Genomic DNA, 23,356 nt, shown 5'->3' on the forward strand with positions numbered 1-23,356 from the left:
CAAGTCCTCCCTAGGGCTGTGCTGGTCTATTGCTTGCATTATTGCAAAACCCCATCCCGAGGCTCACCTGGTGTTTGACCTGATCTGGCTGTGTCAGGCTTATACCTGTGTCCTGGGAAACTGCTTCACCCTGCCCATAAGGACCATGGGGTGCCCAGCAGGCAAAGGAAAGGAATCACTCCAAAATCTCATGTCCCCCCATGCCCTGGGCTGAGATTAAGCCCGTAAGCTTGGCCAGGGGTTTCAGCAGGGCTGAGGTTGCTCCTGTTCCTCTTTCCCCTCCCTTAAAACCCTGGCATGGACCCAGCTGTGTTTTTCCTTCTCATGGCATTTCTGTGCTTTGCTGGATGTGCAACTCAGACATTCCCACCCAGTGGGCAGGGAGCTGGTACTGGGGGCCCTGGGCTGCAGACTCCTGTGAATCATGTCCCTGGCAGGCCAGGTCATCCCCAGGGTTCAGAAAAAGCCCTTTCTCCACATGACTGTAATTTTGGCCTGGGTTTCCCAGGCTGGTAATTCATTTCCTACCCTTGTGACAACTGGCCAGGCTGTAGGTTGCCTAGGATGGGAGAAAAGAACATGGTGGCCACATGCTGCGCATCGCTTTAGTGGCACACACAGGCATTGCTGGTGGCGGGGAGACCCAAGGTGGTCCAAATTCACTGCAGCTGCGGAGAGCGCCAGTGGCATCCCCATCAAACACAGCGCACACCACTGCAGGCTGCCACAGGGCACCGCTTCAGCCAGTTTCTTGGAAGAGCAGGGCACTGGGGTATGATGTGCCCAAATACAGCATTTTGGGTATTCAATAACAGTTCTTCACTCAGGCAAGCAATGTAACTACAGGCAAATCTCCAACAGCATCCTCATAGACTTCAAGTAATCAATGACCAAGCCATCACCCAGGAAGGAGAAATTTCAAGGCAGCACTTGGGGAACAAGGATGCTGCAAGGGCAGCACTGGGGTCCCAGGAGCTCATGGAGGGTCCATGAGAGCACCAGCAGCAGGTGGGGCCCCACAGAGGATGAGCCCTCACCCAGCACCAGATGGACAGGTTGACCTGGTGACTGGGAGCATCAGGGACACTGTGGGGCATGGGAGTGACACCTGTTCGTGCTGGTCTTTGGAAACTCGGTGGTTAAACAGTGAGACAGAAGAACATGGAGAATAAGCCATCCATTACCCCACAGTAACATGGAGCACAGCCCTGACAATTCAGTTTCTTTAAGGAACTTGGATGAGCAACCACATCAAAGCCTTCTGGGAATTTCAAGTATGCTCTTGTCTGGGGAGGTCCTGGAGTGGTAATAGCTCTTACTCAAGATGCTCTGCCCAGTCCCACACTCCTGGCATGGAGGCCATGGGGGGACAGCACTGCAGAGGTACAGCTGCAGGGACCAGATCCAGCTTATGCATCCCCACGTGTGCTTCCATGGCTCCTCTGCAGGGAGCAGAGCTTGGGAACAGCCAGATACCTCCAAACCTGCCACGGCTGGTGTGAGACCCTTCCCTTGCTGGGAATAAGGGAAATGGGGATGGGCAGGGGGGAACCAGTAAGTGAAAAGGGGTTTTTTTGCTCATTCACTCATGTCTCTCCCAGCGTGGGGATGGACTCATCCAGCTCCCATCTCTGCTGTGAGGGGTGTGTTTTGTTTGAGCACTGGATGGACAATTTCTCTGGCAGGGGTTGCAGTAACACCTGCTATCAGGAGGAAATCTCTGCTAACAACTCGAGTGCCACAGGCATTTTGGGTGGGAAGCCCCAAAGTGGTGTAGGGACATTCCCTGGGCTGGAATCTGTTAAAAAACCCAACATCTTCAGGCAGAAATTACATGCAAGACGGTGTAATTTTTTACTGATATGAGGAGGAGCTACAATGGAGTAATTACAGAAAGCAACGATATTCCTGCTTCCTTAGGCCTCCCTTTTAGAGCATGGGGATCTTTAGCAGGATGCAGCAGCTCTGAAAACAAAATGGTTTCTGTCTCTGAAAACAAGGCAGCTTCCCAGTGACTTACAGCAGTTGATGGAAACTCTTCCCCACCATTAATTGTCATGGGCTCTGCAATACCCACTGTGAGGCAGATCCAACTCCAGTTCAACTTCTTTATTTCCTGTGCGCGTGCGTTAGTCTCAGGCAGCCCCAGCAGCGAATTCAGCATCCTCCTCTTGTGGGAGCCTGAGCAACCTCTTCTGCACGCAGGCTCTCCCCAACAACTGCTGCAACTTTGGGGCTGGCTCAAATCCAGCCTGGATGTCACCCAGCCTTGTTGGCATTGCAGAGCCAGCCAGGGCTCCCTGGACACTCAGCATCAACATGAAAGGGCAAAGCAGAGCAAAAGCACAGCCAGCACATGTATTTCAAGTGCAGGAGCAGCTTAGCATCCCATGCAACCCAGCAGAGCTTAGCTGGGGGAAAATGAGGGGGTTTTGAGGCTGCAGGGCCCAACCTGATCTCTAAAGGCTGGTGTTGCAGCACGTTGTATGAATATCTTCATAGAATCACAGAATCTTCATGGTTGGAAAGGACCTTTGAGATCGAGTCCAACCATACACACACACACAAAAAAACCAAAACCCAACCCAACAATCTCGGGCACTAGAGCATGCCCTGAAGTGCCACGTCTACACGTTTCTTAAATACCTCCAGGGATGGCGACTCCACCACCTCCCTGGGCAGGCTGTTCCAGTGCCTGACCACTCTCTCAGTAAAGTAATTCTTCCTAATACCTAATGTAATCCTCCCCTGCCCCAACTTCAGACCATTTCCTCTGGTCCTGTAGAAACATCCCTGTCTTATAGGGATCATCCCTGGAAACATCCCTGGTCTTATAGAAACATGCCTGGAGGAAGTTGTGACTTTGGGTTGCGTCTCGTTCTGCATGTGGAAAATTGCTCATCAGCTCTTGTGACATTGCTCTGGGCTCCTGGCTCTGCAGAGGGCTTGAGAAATCAAAGGGTAAAAGTACAAAAGCGTGTGCAGCCCATTGCCTGGGAAAACTGAGGCCTGAGGGCAATGGGCCAGGTCAAAGCACAGCCTCCAGATCTACACCACCAGTGACTGTCCCATGACTGAAAAAAACCCAGCAGGTGACCGTCGTCCCCTTTGTGCCCATGAGGTTGCCTCACACCACAGTGACCTCCAGGTCACCCTCATCTCACCCGTTAGTGTCTGCTGAGGCTCGGGAGCTGGGACCTCACCCACGCCACCGCTGGTGTCACACTGCCACATCTTCCTTCCGCAGCATCCAGCACTTCGATATGGCTACTTTCACCAGCCCTGAGGAAGGGGCACATGTGGCAGAGGGGTGGCTCCTGCTGCGCCACCCAAGCCGCTTTGGCCCCTGCCATGGCCATATCTCAGGCAGGTCACAACAGTGGGACGGTGGAGGGGCCGCAGCCTGCCCTCCCCACAGGCTGGCCCAGCTGAGGGTGCTGGGTGCCCTGAGGGACCCTCTAGGTGCCTGGGGGAGCTGGGGTCCAAGCGAGGAGACATGTAAGGGTGCAGGACTGGGGGTCTGCCCAGCTGGTGTGGCTGGAGCGGGCAGGTGCCGGCTGCTGCAGAGGCTCTGTCCCAGGGTGCAGGACGTGCCAGGGGCAGAGGACACTGGGTGGAAAAGGGCACAGGGGGTGATGGGGGTCTGGGTGCACTGGGTGCAGAGGGTGTAGGAATCAAGAAGACGCCAAGGCTCCCAGGTGTAGGGGTGGTGGGGGTGCAGGGTGGTGGGAGTGCTGGGGGTGCAGGGTGTTGGGGGTGCAGGGTACCGGGGTGCGGGGTGCAGGATGTGGTAGGTGTCCGGGGTGCAGAGGTGGTGGGTGCGGGGGTATTGGGGGTGCTGGGAGTGCTGGGGTGCTGAGTGCAGGGATGGTTTGGGTGCGGGCTGCAGGGGTAAAGGGGGTGCAGGGTTGGGGGGGTCACAGGGCATGGGTGTTCAGGGGTGCATGGTGCAGGAGCCCAGCCTGCTGTGCTGTTGGGGCTGCAAAAGTCCTGGTGGGCAGGGTGTAGGGGGTGATCACTGCAGAGGAACTGGGGGTGCAAGCTGCAGGGGTGCTGGGGGCGCAGGGGGCGCAGGGGGCACAGAGGTGCTGGGTGCAGGGTGTATGGGGGTGCCTGGTGTCAGCATGCAGCGTGGGGGCATGCAGGGGTGCTGGGGGTGCAGCATGCCAGTGGTGCAGGGGGTGTGGGGTGCAGGTGTAGGGGTTCAAGGGTGCTGGGGTTGCTGGATGCAGGGGTGCAGAAGTGCAGGGTACTGGGGGTGCAGAGTGTCCGGGGAGCAGGGTGTGGGGGTGCTGGATGTGGGGGTGCAGGGGGTGCAGGGTGCAGGCTCTCCGGGGAGCAGGGTGCCGGGTGCCCGGGGTGCGGGGGTGCAGGGTGCGGGGTGTGGGGGTGCAGGGTGTCGGGGGTGCAGGGTGCCGGGTGTGGGGGTGCCGGGGGTGGGGGTGCCGGGGGTGCAGGGTGCGGGGTGTGGGGGTGCAGGGTGTCGGGGGTGTAGGGATGCCGGGTGCCGGGTGTGGGGGCGCAGGGGGTGTAGGGGTTCCGGGGGTGCAGGGTGCGGGGTGTGGGGGTGCAGGGTGTCGGGGGTGTAGGGGTGCGGGGTGCCGGCTGCCCGGGGTGCGGGGTGCCGGGCCAGGCTGTACCGCAGGCACGGTGCCGGTGCGGTGGGTCCTCCCATCCGGCAGGGGGCGGCGGTGGCGGCGGGTGGCGCGCGGGCCCCACCCGGCGCGCGCGGTGCGCGGGGCGGTGCGCGGCGGTGCGGCAGGAGGGCGCGCGGCGCGCGGACAATACCGGGGCGGAGGCAGCGGCTCGGCCCGGCCTCGATCGGCCGCGAACGGCCCGGACAAGCTCGGCCTCGCTCGGCGCGGCCCGGCCCCGCTCGGCTCGGCCTCGATCGGCCCCGCTCGGCCCTGCTCGGCTCGGCCCGGACCTGCTCGGCCCCGCTCGGCCCGGCCCGGCCTGGCACCATGCTGGCGCTCTTCAACAAGCTGCTGGACTGGTTCCGGGCGCTGTTCTGGAAGGAGGAGATGGAGCTGACCCTGGTGGGGCTGCAGTACTCGGGCAAGACCACCTTCGTCAACGTGATCGCGGTGAGCCCCGCCTGCCCCCCTCCCCCAGCCTCCCCGGGCAGCGGCTCGGCTCCGCGCCTACCCCCGGGCGGAACCCTGGCTCCCTGCACACCCCGTTGCACCCACCGTGCACCCCCCCCCGCCGCACCCCCGCCACGCACCCCCCGGTTGTCCCCAGGGTTACTCTACCCTATTGCACCCCAGCCCAGACACGCAGGAGGAAACGGGGGGTGCGGGGTCGGGCTGTGGGTGCAGGTTGCGGGGAGCGGTGCAGGCCCGGCAGCACCGGCAGGGCCCAGGCAAACCTCTCCTCCTCGCATCCCCGGGGGCCGCCGGCGGAGCAGGCCCCGGCGGGATCCCGGCCCCCGCCTGCCCTTCCCGGCCGGGACTCCGCCGCTGGCCGCCGCCGGTCCCTGGGTGGCTGCTGCCGCCCGGCGTCGCGGGGGCCCCGGCCCCGGGAGCCGGGGAAGCTCCTGTCCTTCTCCCCTCCACAGCGGGCGCTTTGTCATGGCTGGGCCCAGCCGCCACGGAGGACCCCGCCGGGCTCGGTGCCGCCAGGGTTTTTTGCTTGGTGGCCGGTGTAGGAGGTTCTTTGCCTTGCGACCTCCGTCCCTTCCTCGGCCAGCACCCACCAGCTGCAGCGTTTCGTGGGTGCCCCGACGGGGCAGCAACACCCGCCCCAGGGACCCTTCAGCCCCGGCCTCCTCTACGGGGTCCCTGGATCTGGCGGAAGAGCAGGAGATGGGGGGCCCTGGATCCCGAAGCCCAGGGTGGAGTTTCACCCATGGGGGTGGTCGACTGGAGTCTCCTCTCTTGCTTTTTGGGTTGTTCTCGCCCTCTCCAGACACAACGCTGCGAGGGAAGGGGCAGGTTTGGGCTGTCGCTCCCGGGGGGGTTCAGGGAGGGAGGCGGATGCAGATCTTCTGGCTCTGCTGGCTCCCCCGTCGCCCCCCGCGTCCGTGCACGTTACTTCACTCGGTGCCTCGGTTCCAAAGCCCAGCGAGTTATTTCTGCTTGCTCGGGGCACTGGAAGCTGCTGGGCTGTCAAAGGTGATTTTGCAGCTAATTTGGAGGCTTCATTGCACTGCACTTGTGCTCCCCGGGAGGGTTTCCCTTGGTGCCGGGTGCTACAGGGACGGAAACGTCCTTCTTGAAGTGCCCAGGGGCAGAGGGAGGACACCCTAAAATGCTTTTTACCCCAGAGACTATGGAGCTCCTGCTCTCGAGCTGTTTTGCTGGCAGTCACCACTCGGTGCTCAGGTCTCGTGTGGTTCTCCCAGCAGACCCATGCCAGCCTCAGGGGACAGGCAGCTTTGTGGCTCTGAGACAGTGACCACGAGCACCAGTCCTTTTTTGGGCTGACTGTGTCCCCACCATTTGCGTGTTTAATAGTCCTTTTTTACAGTTCCATGTTGGGGTGGGACACGGCTGTGACACACGTGGACAGGTCCTGCTCTGGACCCACCATACACTGCTAGCCTGTTAATAGCAACACAGGCTGCATTAAAAATGGAAAAGTAATTTAACACCTTTTTAAATAACTGGATAAGCTTTAAAGGGTAATGGAGCTTTATCCCAAACCTGCTGGGCTGTTTTTCCTGAACAGGGCGGGAAATCACTGGGGATGGTCCTTATCCTCTTGCAACGGCTCTTTTGCCAGCCCGGCTTCCCTATCTCCATGTGTCTCCTCCTCTCCCAGCCATGTCTGCAGCAGACAGGTCTAGCATGGGCGTCGGGGGGTCCTGCTTCTGCAAGTAAATGCTTCCTACCTGGCAGTTTTGCTATGTGCAAGATCCAGCTCGCAAGACCCATGCACCAGGGCTCTTTCCACTTAGCCAGATTGCTTGTGGAAGGAAAAGTGACATCCAGGACGTAGAGCAGCTCTCGAGGGAAGCTCTCCGTGCATGGGCTGAAGCTGGCTTCGTGGTCTGGTGGTGCATCAGGAGATCTGTGGTGGAGTGTTCAACAGCCTTGCAGAGAGTCAGGCTCAGGGTGCTGAACAAGGAGCTCAGACTCTGCTGCAGTTTTGCTTCTGTATGTGAATTTATTTGAAAAGTTCAGATTTTGTGGCAGATGCACACCAAAAAGAGGTGCTGACCTTTGAGAAGGGGAAATAGCTGTGATTTGGGCTTTGGGGAGGGGAAAAACCTGAACTGAAAGGTATCAGATTTTGGAATTGTTGGAGAGATCTCCCAAGAAATCTCTGCAGGTGCAGGTGATGCTCCCCAGCCTGCAGAGCGATACGGGCACTGGAGCTGGAGCTGTTCTGTGTTGGCACTGTCCTCATCTTCCAGGATTTTTAGCTGCACCTGAAAAATGGAATCCGGTTGCTTGGAAGATTGGGTGGTTTCCTACAGCAGCCCAGAGCCGTGACTGCGCTGGGCAAAGGCTTGGCTGAAGGCAGCCACCATTGGAGAGGATGACTCCTTCTGGGTCACCTGGCTGGGGTTTTTATGTTTTAGGGCTTGTTTTTCCTTTCTCTGGCTGTTGGGAGCTGAAGCTTGAAGTCCTGTGTGCAAGGAGGAGTTGAAAGGCTGTAAAACACACCTGGTCTTAGTTTTAACCTGAAGCTGGAGGGCTTTTAGTTGCCTTTTCCCCAGTCTAGGATTGATGAGGGCAAGACTTGAGGGCGCTGAAAGCCCCTCAACGGATGCTGGGGCTCAAAACCTGTCAGTGCAGGACGTGTTTAGAAAAAGTGACTGATTTGCTGCTTTTGATTCAACATTGCATGTGTTCCGCCTGCGCTAGAGAACCTTGCAAGGGAGCAAAGCCACAGAGATTGGGTGCTGGGGTGTCGGACCTGCATGGTGGGGGAACTGGGGCAGCATCCTGCACTTGTACTCCACTTAGAAACTGATTCAAATCAATGCTGCAAGAGGAAACCACGTCAGCCTCATGGCATCAGGTAGGATGATGGATGCTGTGGCAGCTGGCCAGCTCTCCAACAGCGCTGCTGGTGGAGGCATGTCCCGACAGCAGCTTGGAGGACCGCAGAACTCAGTGACTGCTCCCACCTGTTCCCAGAGAGCCACCGTCCCCCTCTGCTGACCCATCTCTGCAGGGTGCGCTTGGGTGTCTGAGCCTGGGAGGGGAGGTCCTGCAAGGTCTGCAGGGATTGCTGGGGAGGTAGAGAAGAGAGATGCTCATGGAGACGCTGAGGGAGAAGCAAGGAGATCTTATTCTGATGCATTTTCACCAGTCAGTCTGGCACCGACCTCTCCCAGTAACTCTGGGTGCGCCCCTTGTGTAGGGGCTGGCAGAGCCAGGATGGGGTGGGAGGTGGATGTGGGTCCTGCTGGGTGCTCGTTCTGCCTTGAGATGCAGAGTCTGAGCCCTCAACAGCTGCTTCCATTGCACCTGAACTTCCTAACACAGAAGGTGGTAGGTTTTTTTGGGGGAGGCTTCTCCATGTTTCTGGAAGAGGAGAAGGAGCTGGCTGGGGCACTGTCTTCCCTTGCTGCTGCAAGCTCTGTCAGCATGAACTAAGAAAAAATGGACAGTGCTTTTTTTCTGGGATCATAGAGTCATGGATTGGGTTGGAAGGGATTTTTAAAGGCCATCAAGTCCAACACTCCTGCGATGAGCAGGGACATCTTCAACTAGATCAGGTTGTGCAAAGCTCCATCCAACCTGACCTTGAACGCTTCCAGGGATAGGGCATCTGCCACCTCTCTGGGCAACCTGGGCCGGTGTCTCACCACCCTCAGCATAAAAGATTTCTTCCTTATATCTGGTCTAAATCTACTCTTTTAGTTTAAAACTGTTACCTTTTGTCCTATTGCAATAGGCCCTACTTAAAGGTCTTTCTTATAAGCCCCCTTTAAGTGCTGGAAGGCCACTACAAGGTCTCCTCTGCACCTTCTCTTCTCCAGGCTGAAACCCCCCAACTCTCTCAGCCTGTCCTCACAGCAGAGGGGCTCCAGCCCTTGGACCGTCTTCATGGCCTTGTCTGGACCCACTCCAACAGGTTCCTGTCCTTCTGATGTTGGTGGCCCCAGAGCTGGAGGCAGCACTGGGGGGGGGATTTCCCCAGAGCGGAGCAGAAGGGCAGAATCCCCCCCCCCCTCCATGCTGCTGGGGATGCAGCCCAGGGTGTGGGGGGCTTTCTGGGCTGCCAGTGCATGTTGCTGGCTCATGGCCAGCTTTTCATCAACCAACACCCCCAAGTCCTTCTTGGCAGAGTTGCTCTCCACCCCCTACCCTGTATTGATACCAGAGCTTGCCCCGACCCAGCTTCAGGATCCTGCACTTGGCCTTGATGAACCTCATGAGATTCACATGGGTCCACTTCTCTAGCCTGTCCAGGTCCCTCTGGATGGCATCTCATCCCTCAGGCTTGTCAACCGCACCACTCAGCTTGGTGTCATCAGCAAACTCGCTGAGGGTGCACTCCATCCTGCAATCCATGTCATCAAAGATGTTAAACAGTACTGGTCCCAGTGTGGACAAGTGATGCCTGAGCGTGGGTCACGTTGTCCAGACCAGAAATGTAAGCAGGTTGAAGGGCTTGACCAGAGTCCTTCAGGTGGGCAGTGGCAGCATCTCTGTCCTGCTTGGCAAGAAACCCCAAACAAGCCCATCTGCTTGCCCTGCAGCGCAGCATGCTGCAGAGCCTTGAGCTGGTCCCCTCGGGTGCTCCAGGATCCGGCCTGCAGCTGGATCTACCAGATCTACCGTCTACCCAACCCGGCATCCTCGGCACCAGCCCTCAGCTTACCGCAGTGCCACTCAATCCAGAGATGCTCTGTGCAGCCCAGGTGAGTAAAGCCACTTGGCTTGCTCCGAGCATAGTCCCCGTGTATCGGGGATACGAGGCTCTTGCCTGTGCTCTGGGTTTTGCCAGAAGAGCCGTGGCTGTATTGCTGCCCAGCTCGGAATGAGGGTTTGCAGGACCTGCTGTGCACCGTGAGGGGTTCTGGGGATGCTCGGAGAGGGAGTGAGCCTGGTGGGATGCTCTGTGCCGTGCTCAGGCTGCCTTGAAGAAAACAAAACACTATTGTGGCACGTCTCCAAGCCATTCCTCGGAGGCATGGTGGAGAACCCCAAGTACAGCAAGGGAGAAGCACCTTGGTATTTCACAAGACTTCTGGGACGTTTGTGAGAACAAACGTGAGAAAATAGAGCGATAAGGGAATAAAAAGGGCCCATTGCATGTCAACAGGCTGCTGGTCAGTGCCTTTGTCTGGCTGTGCCCTGTGCTCAGCCAGCACAGTCTGTCCTATTGTATCAAACTGCATTTCTATTTCCCTGGGTAAGGGTCTCTGTCTTCTGTGTTCATGTGTGTGTTCGGGGGTCTGAGCACCAGCAACTGGTCTCCAAACCAGGGTTCAGAGGCCCCTTGTCCCTGGTGCAGAGGACAACCGTGCTTAGGGCTCATTGAAGTGTCCTTGCCAGGGCACAGGTGAGAAGAGCAACTCTCCCATGCCGGGGCTGGTGCGCACCAGCATCACGCTGCACCCAGGTGATGGGATTTGGGGCTTCTGTGTCCGTTGCTGGGCTTTCCTGGGCACAGGCGTGTGCAGGTGTCGGGGCTGAGCGGGTGTGGAGGCATCTGCCCAGCCACACTTGTCCTGTGGAGTGAGTGCCGTCCACTGGGCGAGAGCACCGGTGCATCCTGGAAAACCCAAGCGTAGTCCTTGAATTCCCCCTCAGCATCACCCGAGGTCCGGACATAGCAAAAACCTGCTAAGGAGTGTTGTAATTTTTTTTTATTTTTTTTTTTTTTTTAATTAGCATGAAGTTAAAAGGCAGCCTCAGAAGAATATAAACACCAGTAAGACTGTGAAGTTAAAGAGCAGCATGAGCCTTGAGCAGCCTGGGTTGGAGATCTCTGATTTTTCAAAGCAGGGCAGCCTTGGAGATTGATCCAGCTTTGAATAACCATGGTCTACCAGGCTCAGCGGAGGCTTTGTTTCTCTGCCTGGTCCTTATAGCAACTGCCGGTCTCTGCTCTGGTGCCCCTCGCCTGAGAGGTCCCATATGGATGTATCACTGTTTTGTTAACCCTTCAGCGATCAGCCTTTACCCCTGCAGCGAAGCTAGGTACTGCTTGAGAAGATGTGGTGGGACTCAGTGTCCTTGTGTGCTTTGCAGAGGTCTGAGGGAGGAGCTGGTGCCCAAGGGCCTGGTGGGAATGGGCAGAGTCAGGCCAGGTAGGATCTCAAAACCTGGCGCCTGTGCCTGATGGATGCTCGCTGCCATAGAGGGACAAACAACATGTGCATCGGGAGCCGATGGCTGTGCAGGCTCAGAGCTGTGGACAGGTGGCCAAGGAGCAATCTCCTGCATTTTCTCAGGCCTTTCAGTGAAAAGTCCACCAGCTACAGCCTCCTGACAGGTTTGTCCTTGTCCTCAGCTTTCTCCTCTCTTTCCACAGCCTGCACCTACTGCTTGGTTCTCCATTTTTCTTGTTCTGCTTTTTTTTTTTTTCCAATGGAAAAAACAAACGCAGTCCTCATTTCCGCTAAAAGTGGAGAATGTATCAACATTGCTCTAGTTCCGGGCTTCATTATGCCTGCTTTTTAATTATTGCCATTATGCAGATTTTCTCTCATGGTTTACTTCTCAGGAGCAGCAGCTTCAGCAGGTGAAAGAGTTGGTTTCTATGGGCACTGCTGAAAGATTTACTTTTGTCTCCTTTTGAAGAAAGTAAGGATTTCACTTAAATTCAGTTTTACCAGTGGCTGCCAGCTCTGCCCGCCTTAACATACACACACACACACAGACACACACACACAGAGTTGACCGTCAGACCCTACAGTTGCTCTGGTAGTTGTCCTGCGCCTCCAGCAGCCCACCTTGTCCTACGGTCTCGCCCCTGGGGACACCCACCCTCTGGCTCCTGGGCTGCTCCACCTGCTCGACAGTGACTGCACACTTACCCGTGCTCTCTCCAGTTGCTGTGCAAGGGACAAGGGGCCTCTGAACCCTGGTTTGGAGACCAGTTGCTGGTGCTCAGACCCCCAAACACACACATGAACACAGAAGACAGAGACCCTTACCCAGGGGACTGCAGTTTGGTAAGAAGACAGGACAGACCATGCTGGCTGAGCACGAGGCATGGCCAAAGATCCTGACCAGCAGCCTGTTAACCCTTTTTGTCCCCTTATCCCTCTGTTTTCCCATGTTTGTTCCCATAGACATCTCAGAAGAATTCTCGTGTAATACCAAGGTGCTTCTCCCCTGCCGTACTTCAGGTTCCCCACCTGCTGTTGTGTCTGTGGGTAGAGGAACCTGCTCTATCTCTCCTGTGCTGAGAGTAGCTTGACCAGGGTTTTTTTGGGTTTGTCCACCTGTTCTTGCCTCTTTGTGCTCCTTTGTGTGTGTGCAGGTGAGCTTTTTATCTCAGAAATTAATAATTACCTCTGCCAGACTCATCTAGGAGATTCCCTGCAGCTTCCCCGTGATTAAACCCAGCTCAGGAAGGAGAGCACAAGGCGTCTTCATGAGGTGCCACCTGTGTCCTGGCCAGGCTGCAGACCTACAGCACAGCTACCGGTAGTGCTGTGCCCTCAGGGACATCAAGTGTCCTGCACGGTGCAAGAACCCCCAGCCCTGCTGCTGATTGCCCCTGCCTTGACTGGGGCGTCATGGCTGGTTTGGGATGCTGTGCTTGGGGGAGGAAGGAGTGGGATGGGAGAAGATCCAGTTGAGAACAGGGCAATGGCTGGAGGTCTCCAAGGAGCCGGAGCAATGATTGAAGAAGAGAGGAAAACCTCAGTATTGTAGTTCAGTAGAAGACCAAGGGAGACTGAACAATCTCAGCAGCAAGAGTTGGGCCAAGCTGTTCCAGTGCTGAGTTTGTATGAGCTGGGTTGGACCATGGGGAGAAGACAGATGGACGCTGGCAGTGACAGAGCATGGGCATGGAGACATTATGGGTTGGGGATGGATTGACCACCATGTCTTCAAGGTTCTGTTGCTGGGGCCATCTGTCGGGCCCAGCAGGGTAGCCAGACCCAAGGGTGGCAGGTACCATGTAGCCAGCTTGTGTGGGTCCATTGTGTTTGAAGATGCACACTGAATAGCAGAGAGGCCGCTTCTGTTTCCTTCAAGAGGGAAAGGGCAAAGCTGTGACCTTCACCTTGTCCCAAAGGACCTGTAGTCCTCCGAAGGTGTTGCCTGCTGCCCCCGTGTTGCAGCGTTGCCTTGGGATATGTGGTGGAGAGCAGCTCTGCTTTGGTCCTGTCCCACATTGTTCCCTGCACTTGCAGGAGGGCACCTTTTCAGTGCTTTGCTTACATCCAGAGGCTTTTGCTTTTCTCCAGAGTTTCTGTAACAGACCCTGTGCTGCCATCAAGTAGTGCTGATGCTGGTGGGGGCTGTATGCATCCAGCACCGCAAAGCCTGGGCCAGCAGCAGCCTGCCCACGGTGGTGGTGTCTAGCTGACACGAGTCCCTTCAGCACAATCCCTCTGCACAGAGGGATTTGAGACCAAAGCATGCTGAGGATTTGGGGCGAAAGTCAGGATTGTCTCATTCTCAGACCTGCGTAGTTCTTCCTTCTTGCTGCTGGCCCTGGGATAGCTCTGTCCTGCCTGGCTCGGAGTGGCAGCCCCCCTTCCTGGGTCTCTGGGTTCCCAGGGAAGGCTGTGCTGCGCTCGGGGACAGCCCTGTCCCCTCCAGTGCATGCTCTGCAGGGGACACAGGGCTTCATGCTGTAGGTGCCCTGCGGTGCTCAGAGCTCCAAGGAGCTGTACGTTGTATGACCTGCTGTTGAAAAAGCGTTGCAAAGGCTTGGCTTGAATTTGCCTTTTTCCCATCCAAGTGGGGTACTTGGAGTCAAGCATCCATCTGTGGGGCTGTGACAGCTCTGCTTGGCAATGCGACGTGCTGAGGGCTGGAACGAGCCTGTGCAGTGGCCACTGGTCTTTTTTAACTGTTTCGGAGTAACTTTTTTAACTCCTGGAAGAGCGGCAGCTTTGCAAGTGAAGCTCCTGGCTGCCAGGCGCTCCTGCCCTGCGCTGTGCACAAAGCTGGTCGGGGAGATTCCACGTGAGAAATTAAACCCCCGGCATTTCTCTCTGTGTTGGAGCTTGGACAGAGTTTGGCGCCATGCCACACAGCAGGAGATGCCTGCAGGAGCATGAGGCTGGGTGATTCTGGGCATAGTCCAGGTGCTGGTGGGAGCCATCCAGCCAAGGACACTTTGGACATCTGCCTCTGTCCCACGGAGGACCATGTTCTGGTGGAGATGTGACTTTAGATGACCAGGGGCCAGGCTTTCAGTGCTACCATCTCCGGACCCCAGGGAATGGCTTGTTTGTGAGCACCTGGGGATATGGGGCTGCAAACCAGCCAGCAGTGATTTATTGAGAGCAGGTCGCATCAAAGCAGTGTCATCCTGTGCTAGGAGAGGGTGACAGCTGCCTGGCCGTGGTGAGGAGCAGGGCCTGGCCACCTTGGCTCCGCATGCTGCTTGCCAGAGCTGGTGGCTGTGGTGTGGAGGCTGAGGTTCATTCTTTGTGTGTGCCAGTGAGCTGAGGTCCTGGGTGCTGGCCGAGCAGGGGATGATGGCTGAAGTGGCAGGTGACATGGTATCCATGTGCATGTGGCAGAGGATGTGGCTCAAGAGTGAGCTGAGGGTACCACTCACTCTCGCAAAAGCTGGATCCTGGCCACCTCTCCCAGTAACTCAACTGGAAAGTGGTGGGGCTGGGCAGAAAGGTCATTTGTCTTCCAGCCAGGGCACTGAGGCAGGGTGATTTGGCCAGGGTGCTGAGGGGGCCCTGGCAAAACCAGCAATGAACTAGAGCCTGCAAAGACCTGATCCACCCACTGTAGCCACAAAATCCATCTTGTCTACAAGGATTTTTGTGCCTCCTGGAGAAATCCCATTCCCAAGCGATTGGTGCGGCTGGGCCTGATCTCCGGGGTCAGCGCCGATGCTGTCCATTGTGTAACCAAAATTTGGAGGAAAGATGTGTCCAGCAAAGCTTTTGCATGCCTGCAGCTGGGCTGGTCTCCACTCTCCCTGGCAGTGGAGTTGGAGATTGCTGGAAGTTGAAGATGTGGCGAAGGCATCAGCATCTAGGGCAGTTGGAGAGGGAAGAGAGGACGTCATGCTTCCACTGTTCAAAGTTGCTTTCAGAGAGCAGCTGATGCAGAAGGAGCTGAACACATTGCAGCACATTGAAGATGCTGCCGTGGGCGCCAGGACAGCAGGGACCACGTGCCAGCCATCATGGACCACAATGTGTCACGTTCTCAGCCCAGCTTTGGACAGCACATGTGGTTTTGTTTTGGCCCCTCGGCTGTGGGCAGCCTGGAGGCAGGTGCCGCGGTGGGGGAAGGATTTGGGGCAGGGAGCAAGGCCGTGCTTTCCTTGTGTGCTTGCTCCCATCTCTACTGGAGGAAAGCGGAGGTGACTCCTGGCTCCTGCAGCCCATCCTTTCCTAGAAGAGCCATCGCTCCTGAATTGTGTCTCAGGTGGCTTTTGCACAGCCAGCAGTTCCTGTGGTGTGGTCTGGGATCCCCAATGGAGGTGCATGCAGCTTCCGAGAGCTCTTCAGTGATTTCTCTCCACGTCTTCTGATCAAAGCCTGATAATTCCTTAAGACTTGGTCCATAAAGCCAAATTGTGTGTTGAACTTCAATCCACAGGAGACATTCCCTGTGGCGACCAGTGGTAGAGGGATTCCTGTCTGCTTCCTCTCCTCTCCCCTGGGTCCTTCCCCGCCAGTCCCTGGTGTGGTTTCTGGGTGCACTGTGGCTCAGAGATCCCTTGGCTGCCAGGCTTTGCTGATGAATGCAAAAGGGAAATGAAAAAGGGAAGCGGTACAGTTGCAGCACCGTTGGACGAGGTCAGGAAAACCCTGGGGACTTGCTGATGTAGGTCTGGAGAAGCCATTGGCTCAACAAGGCACAAAATTCTGCTTATCAGAACACAGATAAATTGCCTTCCCTTTTTGAGGTTTGTGTTAACTGAAAGAAAACCCAGAAAAGTCCTAAAGAAACCCAGATTTTAAGCCAGTAAAGAGCTGCTGAGATGAGTTTGGCTGTGGTTGGTGGTTCCTGCAGGTTTCTGGCAATGCTGGCCAAAAGTCCTAGCAACATGTTATCCTGGTTATCAAACCCTCTTTCCCATCAGCTTCCCTGGCATCCCACAGCAAGGTCTTCCACAAGGATGCATTTAAAAAGCAAAGAAGGTTATCCTGTTTTGAGTCCCGGGGAGGATGCCTGGAGGTGGGAGGCTGCTAGAGGCAGAGGGTGAAGGGCTGTGGCAATTCCTGCCCCCTGCCTCAGGGTTGCTGCCGGGGCGGCTTGGACCATCCCTCTTTGCTGCTCAGCCCAGGACCATCTCACGGCACTGGGATTTGAGCAGAAAACTGGGAGGTGGAGTGGGCTTTAACAGACCAGCACCATCCTGTCCCTCTGGTGCGGTGCCAGGCATGTTAGCTGGTGAGCTGGCATCTCCCCACGGTGGCAGAGAGACCGCTTCTGCTCACTACTCTGACAAGACTAACCTAGTTTCACAGTGTAAATGTTGTAAATCTGCATTTCATGCCTGACGTGACTCGGAGCTGCGCTGCTGGAGGACACGTGGTGGCAGCTTCTGGGGAGAGGGAGATCCCCCCAACATCACCCAGCATGAGCACCCGGCTCTCGTGATGGGCAGGGTGCAGGCAGGCAGCATGCATGCAGGAAAGCAGAAGTCAGTCTGGTTTGTACTGGGCCATTAAATGACTCGAAGCAGGAAATGTGCCAGAGCCCCCGGGACTTGCAGCCAGGAAGGAGCCACTGCAGGAGGTGGCTCCCCAGGCAGGAAGCCTGGCTGCCTGCCTGCACCCCGATCCTTGCGGGGCTGCCGGCGGGTTTTGCAGGAGAGGTTTGGACCTGGCATGGCTGACCTGAGGTCACTGCAGCAGGCAAAGGTCTCTGCATCCTACCGCAAAGGGTTTGGGAATCCCACCTGGAAAGGGATGGGTTGGGTGAGCCTCTGCCACCCCACCGAGATGGCAGCAGCTCACTGTGGGGCTGGTGCTGGAGGCAGCAGCTCACTGTGGGGCTGGGGACTTCCCTGGGGCACCCATGGCACCCTGCATCCCCTGCAGCTGCAGCAGCCGCAGCAGCATTTCCCTCCTGCGGGTATTTTATCTCCTTGGCTCTAATTTTGCTCCTGGTGTGCAGCAGGAGGGTCGCGCTGCGCCTGCTGCAGGGCTGGCAGAGCGTTTGGTGTTACTTTAGGCAGCCTCGCTGCCCTGCTCGGGGCAGGCTGGCGGAGTTCCCGTGCCTCCTAACGCTGTTTCACCTTGTTCCTTGCAGTCAGGACAGTTCAATGAAGACATGATCCCAACAGTGGGCTTTAACATGAGGAAGATCACCAAGGGGAACGTTACCATAAAGGTAAAGTGCAGATGTTATTGCCAATGTGGGCTCTTGGGATGAAAGGTGGGGTGAAGGGAGACTGGTGGGACTTCCACTGGAGGCTGAAAGATGTCAGCAGCCCCAGCTGCAGTTGGGAAGATCTGCCCTGTTAGGTTTCTGCAGGTACCTACCAGAGGGGGTGGTGGGAAGGGATGTAGGAGATCCAGACCTCCACAGTAAGAGCCAGTCCAGGCTGCAAAGCTGGAGGTTTTCTTATACCTCTGGCTTGCTGGCAGGGACTCAAGGATGTGGTCACCTTGCTGAAAGTGGGAGCGCCAGGAAAAACAGTCGTGGCTTGCAGTGGTGGTCTCTGCCTCAAGAGCAAAGGGAGAGGAGGGTCCTACCCCTCCTGGATCTTTCAAAGGCTCCAGGTTGGACTGGGAAGGAACAGTAGGAAGGGCTTGAAAAGCTGATTGGGGATCTCTGCCTGCTGCAGAAACGTTTCTGAGACCATAATGTGTGTTTTGAAATGGCAAATGCACTGGTGAAAGGCCAGGAGGTGCAGTGGGCATGGGGAGGAGCCCCCCAGCTTGGGCCGGGGGTTCCTCCTGTGCCAGCCGAGGCACATCGCACGAGGTGTTCAACAGCCTCCAGCTGCCCTTCTTGAAACGTCTCCTTTCTTTATTGAGTCACGAGCCTCCTCGTTTGGTTTGAGCCGAAGAGGAGGGGTTGGGGTGGGTTTGGTGCACACCTGGTGCTCTGTCTGGGTGGCCGTGTGGGGAAGGGTCATGGACAAGACAGTGTGGTAACACCGCCTTCTCCCTGTAACAGCTCTGGGACATCGGTGGCCAGCCACGGTTTCGCAGCATGTGGGAACGGTACTGCCGCGGAGTGAGTGCCATTGTGTGAGTATCCCTGGGAGCCGAGAACCCCGTCACTCATGCGCCAATGCTGAGCCCCGCCAGCGGGTGGGGGCACGGTCCTGTTGCCCCACACAAGGGTGCTGGGCAGCGCTGAGCCCTGGAAGCTGCCAGTGCCTTTGCTGCAATGCCTGCTGCTGACTGTCAGCAAGTCTCGAGTGTCCCTGCATGTCCCCTGCTTGCAAACTTTCCAGTAAGTGCAGTCCAGGCTGGGGATGAGACTGGCAAGATGCTCATGGGGAGCAGGCTGCCTGCTCCTGAAGACAAGAATTTACCCTAGAAGACCACATCGGTGTTGCTTAAACCCAATTAGAAAATCAGATTTATGTGATCTTCACCATCTGACAATGCCCTGAGACTCTGGAGGGCTGGGTTTCTGTACTGCCCCTCCCGACTGTTGGTGAGGAGGAGTGAGGGACCACTTGTCCTGCTTGTTGGGACAACCCTTGCTGATTGTCACCATGTTGGGACATGTCCTTGACACTTTTTCTTACAGTGAGCTTTGCTGGAAATGAAAAAATGCTGTTTTTTCCACTCCTTTTACTGCCTCCTTCCATAATTTCATCATTGTTCCAAAGTGGCCCATCTGGTTGAGAGGAAACGAAAGGACCGGTGGCCATCCAGGTCATGGTCCTGTCTGCCTTCCTCACCTCGAGCTGCGTCACATCCTTTTTATGTTGCCTTCAGCTCTCCCCCCCGTCTAGCGTGCCGAAGGCTCAGGTCAGTGCCTGGGTGGTACTTTTCCTTCTCCCTCTTGGTACAGCCATACATTTTCCTGTGTTCAGCGCTTCTGTAGCTGAAGAGCCTATATTTAATAAACCCCACAAGGCCTGATGAAGCTTGATGTTGGTTCTCACTTCTCTCCCAGCTTCTTGATCTTTAAAATAGAGGCTGATTTGATCAGTTCCTCTCCCCAGTTTTGGCTTCACTTATGTCCTTTGCAGGACGAGTGTCCACCTGTAAGATCTAAATCCTTCCCTAAATCTCCCCTGTCTGCTCAGAGCAAGCGTTGCTGACTGCTGGCTTCATGTGTCCTTTGCTCTATGTCCCATGCCCAGGATTGCTCCCTTAGAGAGGATGAACAGGTCCTTCCGCCTGCCAGGATCTTGGGTCGACATTTTGTTGTCCTCTGTTCTGGGTGTCTCCATAAGGAGCTGCCATGTGTTCACGAGGTGACCCTGCTTTGGCAGGTGGTTGGACTAGATGATCTCTGAAGGTCCCTTCCAACCCCTGCCATTCTGTGATTCTGTGATGAGCCTTACTTGGGCACTTGGGGACAACATGTGTTTTGCAGCTTCTTCTTTCCAGGCAGTACCTGGGCTCTCCTTGCCCGCTGTGTCCCTGCTGTGAACAGGGGTGGAGCCCTGTGGAGATAGGGACAGGGAGGTCCCCCATTTCCCTTGGAAACATGAGGGGCTCTCAGCCCCACAGCCTTCCTTGGGAAGAGGGGTCCTGGGGGAAGGATCCTGTTATCCATCACCTCCATGCACTGGCTCAGAAGCTGGAGGAGGCAATGCAGCTGCTGCGTGAGCAAGGTTTGGTGGTGGCATGGACCTCAGCACAGCACCGGGGCACAGGGACTTCGGTGCCTGTGCTCAGGAGTGTCCCTTCCCTTGCAGGTACATGGTGGATGCTGCCGACCAGGAGAAGATAGAGGCCTCCAAGAATGAACTCCACAACCTGCTCGACAAGCCGCAGCTCCAGGGCATCCCGGTGAGCTGTTGTCTGGATAGGTCCCCCCCAGCTGCTCGCGGTCCCCGGGCTGCTGCCTGCCAGGAGTTGCAGCCAGGGGCTTGCATCTTGCAGAGCAGATTTGAGGTGGGGGAACACCTTCCTTGGGGAGGAGTGGTTCCTTCCCCCCTCCACTTCTGCGGGAGCTGGGGCAATGATGCTTTCTAGCCCAGGGCTGGGCCAACCAGAGCTCGAGCTTGAGAAGAGACCAAAAAAAACCCTCGATTTGTGAGATCTGTCCTCTCGCATGAATTTGCACCTTATTTATGGTGGGACATTAAGGTCTCATCTCCTGGGAGAGTGGCTGCTGTGCTGTGGCATTTGCAGGAGGTGGCACGGGGCATGCTGCATGTGCCGGGGCGGGATGCTCATGGAGCATCCAAAATCGGCACCCTTTGAAAAGAGCTAATTGGGGATCTTGCTCAGATCCCAAACATTCGCTGCCAACTAAATTAAGCTCCCAACATAACGTGCTGCATTTGCTGCCCTTCTGAGTGCTCTTTTTTGAGAGCAAATCTTCAAATTTAAATTGGGGGATGCTGCGTTACTGTGCTGCTGCAGAGGCCCCGGCTCACCCCGGGAAAGCAGCTGCAGCCTCAGTGCTGTCCTTGTCAGATGACAGTCGCATGGCACACTCCAGAGGCATGAACGAATCCTGCCGGGTGATTATTTTCCTTGCATAGTCTGAGGATGCCTTTGTGGATGTGAAAAGCCTTGAAGTAAGGAGAGAACAGTGCATGATGCAAACAGCCGTTGCTTTTTTGGACTGGCTTCCTGCGGAGAGCAGGTTCTGCACGGCATCTGCATCTCACTCCTTTCTGATAATGTCAGTTTTAGCCATTTCACTTGATTTTTTGCTCAAAGACAGCAAGAGGCTCCTAGGAGAACGTCCTAGATGGCACGAGAGATGCTGGTGCCTTTCAGGAAGGATGTGCTGTGGGGCCAGCTTCTCACTGGGACTGGAGAGTACACAGGACATGCTGTCTATGGGCTAATTAAGGCTGTTAATTGACGTGCCCCCTGATTGCCAACTGAAGGGATTTTCTTCATCTGGGCACACCCTGGTGAAGTAGCCAGGACTGTCTTGCATCTCAAGCAGGGTGTGCTTCTGGGTGACAGAAGCAGGTTCCCGCCTGGTGTGGTGGCCAGGAGCTTCAGGTATCCCCTCTCCTCTCCTGCAGGTCCTAGTCCTGGGGAACAAGCGAGACCTGCCCGGTGCCTTGGATGAGAAGGAGCTCATTGAGAAGATGTAAGTGTGCTGGTGGCCTGAGCAGCTGCAGTGTGACACAGTGTGACCCCCCTGTTCCTGTCATGTCCCCGCCGGCAGGGTCACCCTGCCACGTTCTGCTGCTACTCCTTCCCCAGCCAGGGTGGCATCACGGTGCCTGGGGTGGGCTGGCAGAACGGGTGACTGGGGACATCCTGAGGCAGTGGCTGGCAGAGGTGACGTTAGTGGGGATGGGGAGGAGCTGGGACCCATGGCCGCCAGTGCCACGGCTGGGTCTCATGTGCCACACGGTGGCGTTGGGGCCCGGCACGGCCCGACGCTGGGTGGTGGAGCTGGGCTCCGTGCGGTGCTGCTCCTGTCACCCTCTGGAGAGCAGCTCTGCCCTGTACCCCTGGCAGCCCTCTGTGCTTGGAGGTTGGATCCTGCTCCAGTGGGTGACACCACCATGTACCTCTCCCTCACTTTGCCACCCATTGCCGTGTTGATGCATGGCCTCCTTGCAGCTGGTGCTGCCCCCTGCCCACCTCCACGCTGCCGGCAGCAATTCCCTCCCCTGCAGCTGGAGGTCTGGGACACTGTGCTGACTTGCGGCATCTCTGCTCTCCCCCGGCCACCCCTCAGGGATCTCCTGGTGAGCACCTATGCAGCTTCCGTCCTGCCAGCCCTGTGCCAAACCCTGCCTGCCCTGTCTCACCACAGGGCCGTGCAGCCCAGGTGTAGGGAGGGAAGCTGTGTGATTTCATCGCCAGGCTCTCCTTGGGGTCGACTCCCTCCTGTCCCATCGTGTCACCCCCACAGACCACACGTGGCCATCAGTCATGGGCACAGTGTGCTGGTGTCCTCGCCCAACCCACATGCAGGTCTTCAGGAGCCTGGGGAGATGTTGCCCCTGCAAAGTGCCCCTGTCTCGGAGTTGGGGTCCAAAGGGACCCTTAGAAAAGGCTGCCAGGAGGCACCTGCTGTCGCTGCCAATGCGTAGCCCTGGGGGTCTGCAGCCAGAGCTTGTTCCTCTCCTGCAGGAACCTCTCCGCCATCCAGGACCGAGAGATTTGTTGCTACTCAATCTCCTGCAAAGAAAAGGACAACATCGGTGAGTAGTGAGGCTGGGGGTGCGGCGCTGGGGGGGCAGCCCGTGCCCATCCTGTTTGCCTGAGTACAAGAGGGGGTGACAGCCGGAGGGAGAGGCTGTAAGTGTCCCCTTGCTTTCACAGACATCACCCTACAGTGGCTTATCCAGCACTCAAAGTCTAGGAGAAGCTGAGAACCCGTGGACCGCGGCTTGGATCGGGAAGATGCCATTGTACAAGCCCATGCCCCTTCTTTCTCCTGCTCTGTCCCTCCAGCTCTCTCTCTAGATGGGTATTTTTAGGGGACCCCAGACTCCACTCGCATTGAGGTGGAGCCTTTGTTTTTATTGTAAAGAAAATGTCCGACTCTGCCCTCCTCTCCTCTCTCTGTCTCTTCCTCCCATTTTGGCACTATTCTGTTGTTGTCTGTGTATACAGTATATATATATATGTATATATATTTTAATTTTTTAATTTAAGTGATAGCGCTGTTGCTAAACTGGGCCCTGTGAGTGGTAGGAAGGCTGTGGGCTCCCCGAGGCTGGCCAAGGGCCAGCACTGGGAGGAAGATGAGAGTGGTGGCAGAAGGCAACCCCTTGGGGATGGGGCTGTGCCAGGCTGTGGGCAGGTCCCCTGGGGCTCCCTCATCCCTTCCCTGGGTGTCCTGCCTGTACCCCCAGGCCGGGAGCATCCCGAGGGGATTGGGACCATCCCCACCTTGCCCTTTCTTGGGCTTCAGCCCCATGGGCAGGGTGTTGGGGGGAGGCGATGCCACCCCCTTGGGCTCCTCACCCCTTCAGGGTGACAGGGAATAGTCATGACCCGCTGCCATCAGCCTCCCCTCTCCCCCATCACCTCCAGCTGCCGTGGCCACTGCCCCAACCCCTCACTGCCCTGAGCCGCTTGTCCCACTGCCCCGTGTGTCCCCGGTCCTCGTGCCTGGGCCGAATCCTGCCCCACTGCCCAGTCCTGCTGCTCTGCTGTGCTGGGGCTGCGATCCGAGGGGCCAGTGCCAGTGGGGGGGGGGCAATGATGCCG

The 23,356-nt window shown here is 56.9% G+C and overlaps 1 protein-coding gene across 2 annotated transcripts; it reads left to right on the forward strand.

Moving 5' to 3' along the window:
- The first annotated feature begins 1,940 nt into the window (after window positions 1–1,940).
- ARL8A (ARF like GTPase 8A) lies at window positions 1,941–22,688 on the forward strand. 2 transcript variants are annotated; one of them, XM_074163332.1, is made up of 8 exons: window positions 1,941–1,954; window positions 4,964–5,087; window positions 17,331–17,411; window positions 18,204–18,277; window positions 19,912–20,005; window positions 21,205–21,272; window positions 22,271–22,341; window positions 22,463–22,512. In XM_074163332.1, the coding sequence occupies exons 2-8, from the start codon at window positions 4,965–4,967 to the stop codon at window positions 22,510–22,512; spliced, it is 561 nt and encodes a 186-aa protein (XP_074019433.1). In that variant the 5' UTR covers window positions 1,941–1,954; window position 4,964. The 2 variants fall into 2 exon arrangements, with proteins under 2 accessions (XP_074019433.1, XP_074019432.1); XM_074163331.1 differs by lacking the exon at window positions 1,941–1,954 and having other exon boundaries at window positions 4,752–5,087; window positions 22,463–22,688.
- Window positions 22,689–23,356: the final 668 nt, after the last annotated feature.

Source organism: Numenius arquata, chromosome 24, assembly GCF_964106895.1.
Source record: "Numenius arquata chromosome 24, bNumArq3.hap1.1, whole genome shotgun sequence".
Classification (NCBI taxonomy): Eukaryota; Metazoa; Chordata; class Aves; order Charadriiformes; family Scolopacidae; genus Numenius; species Numenius arquata.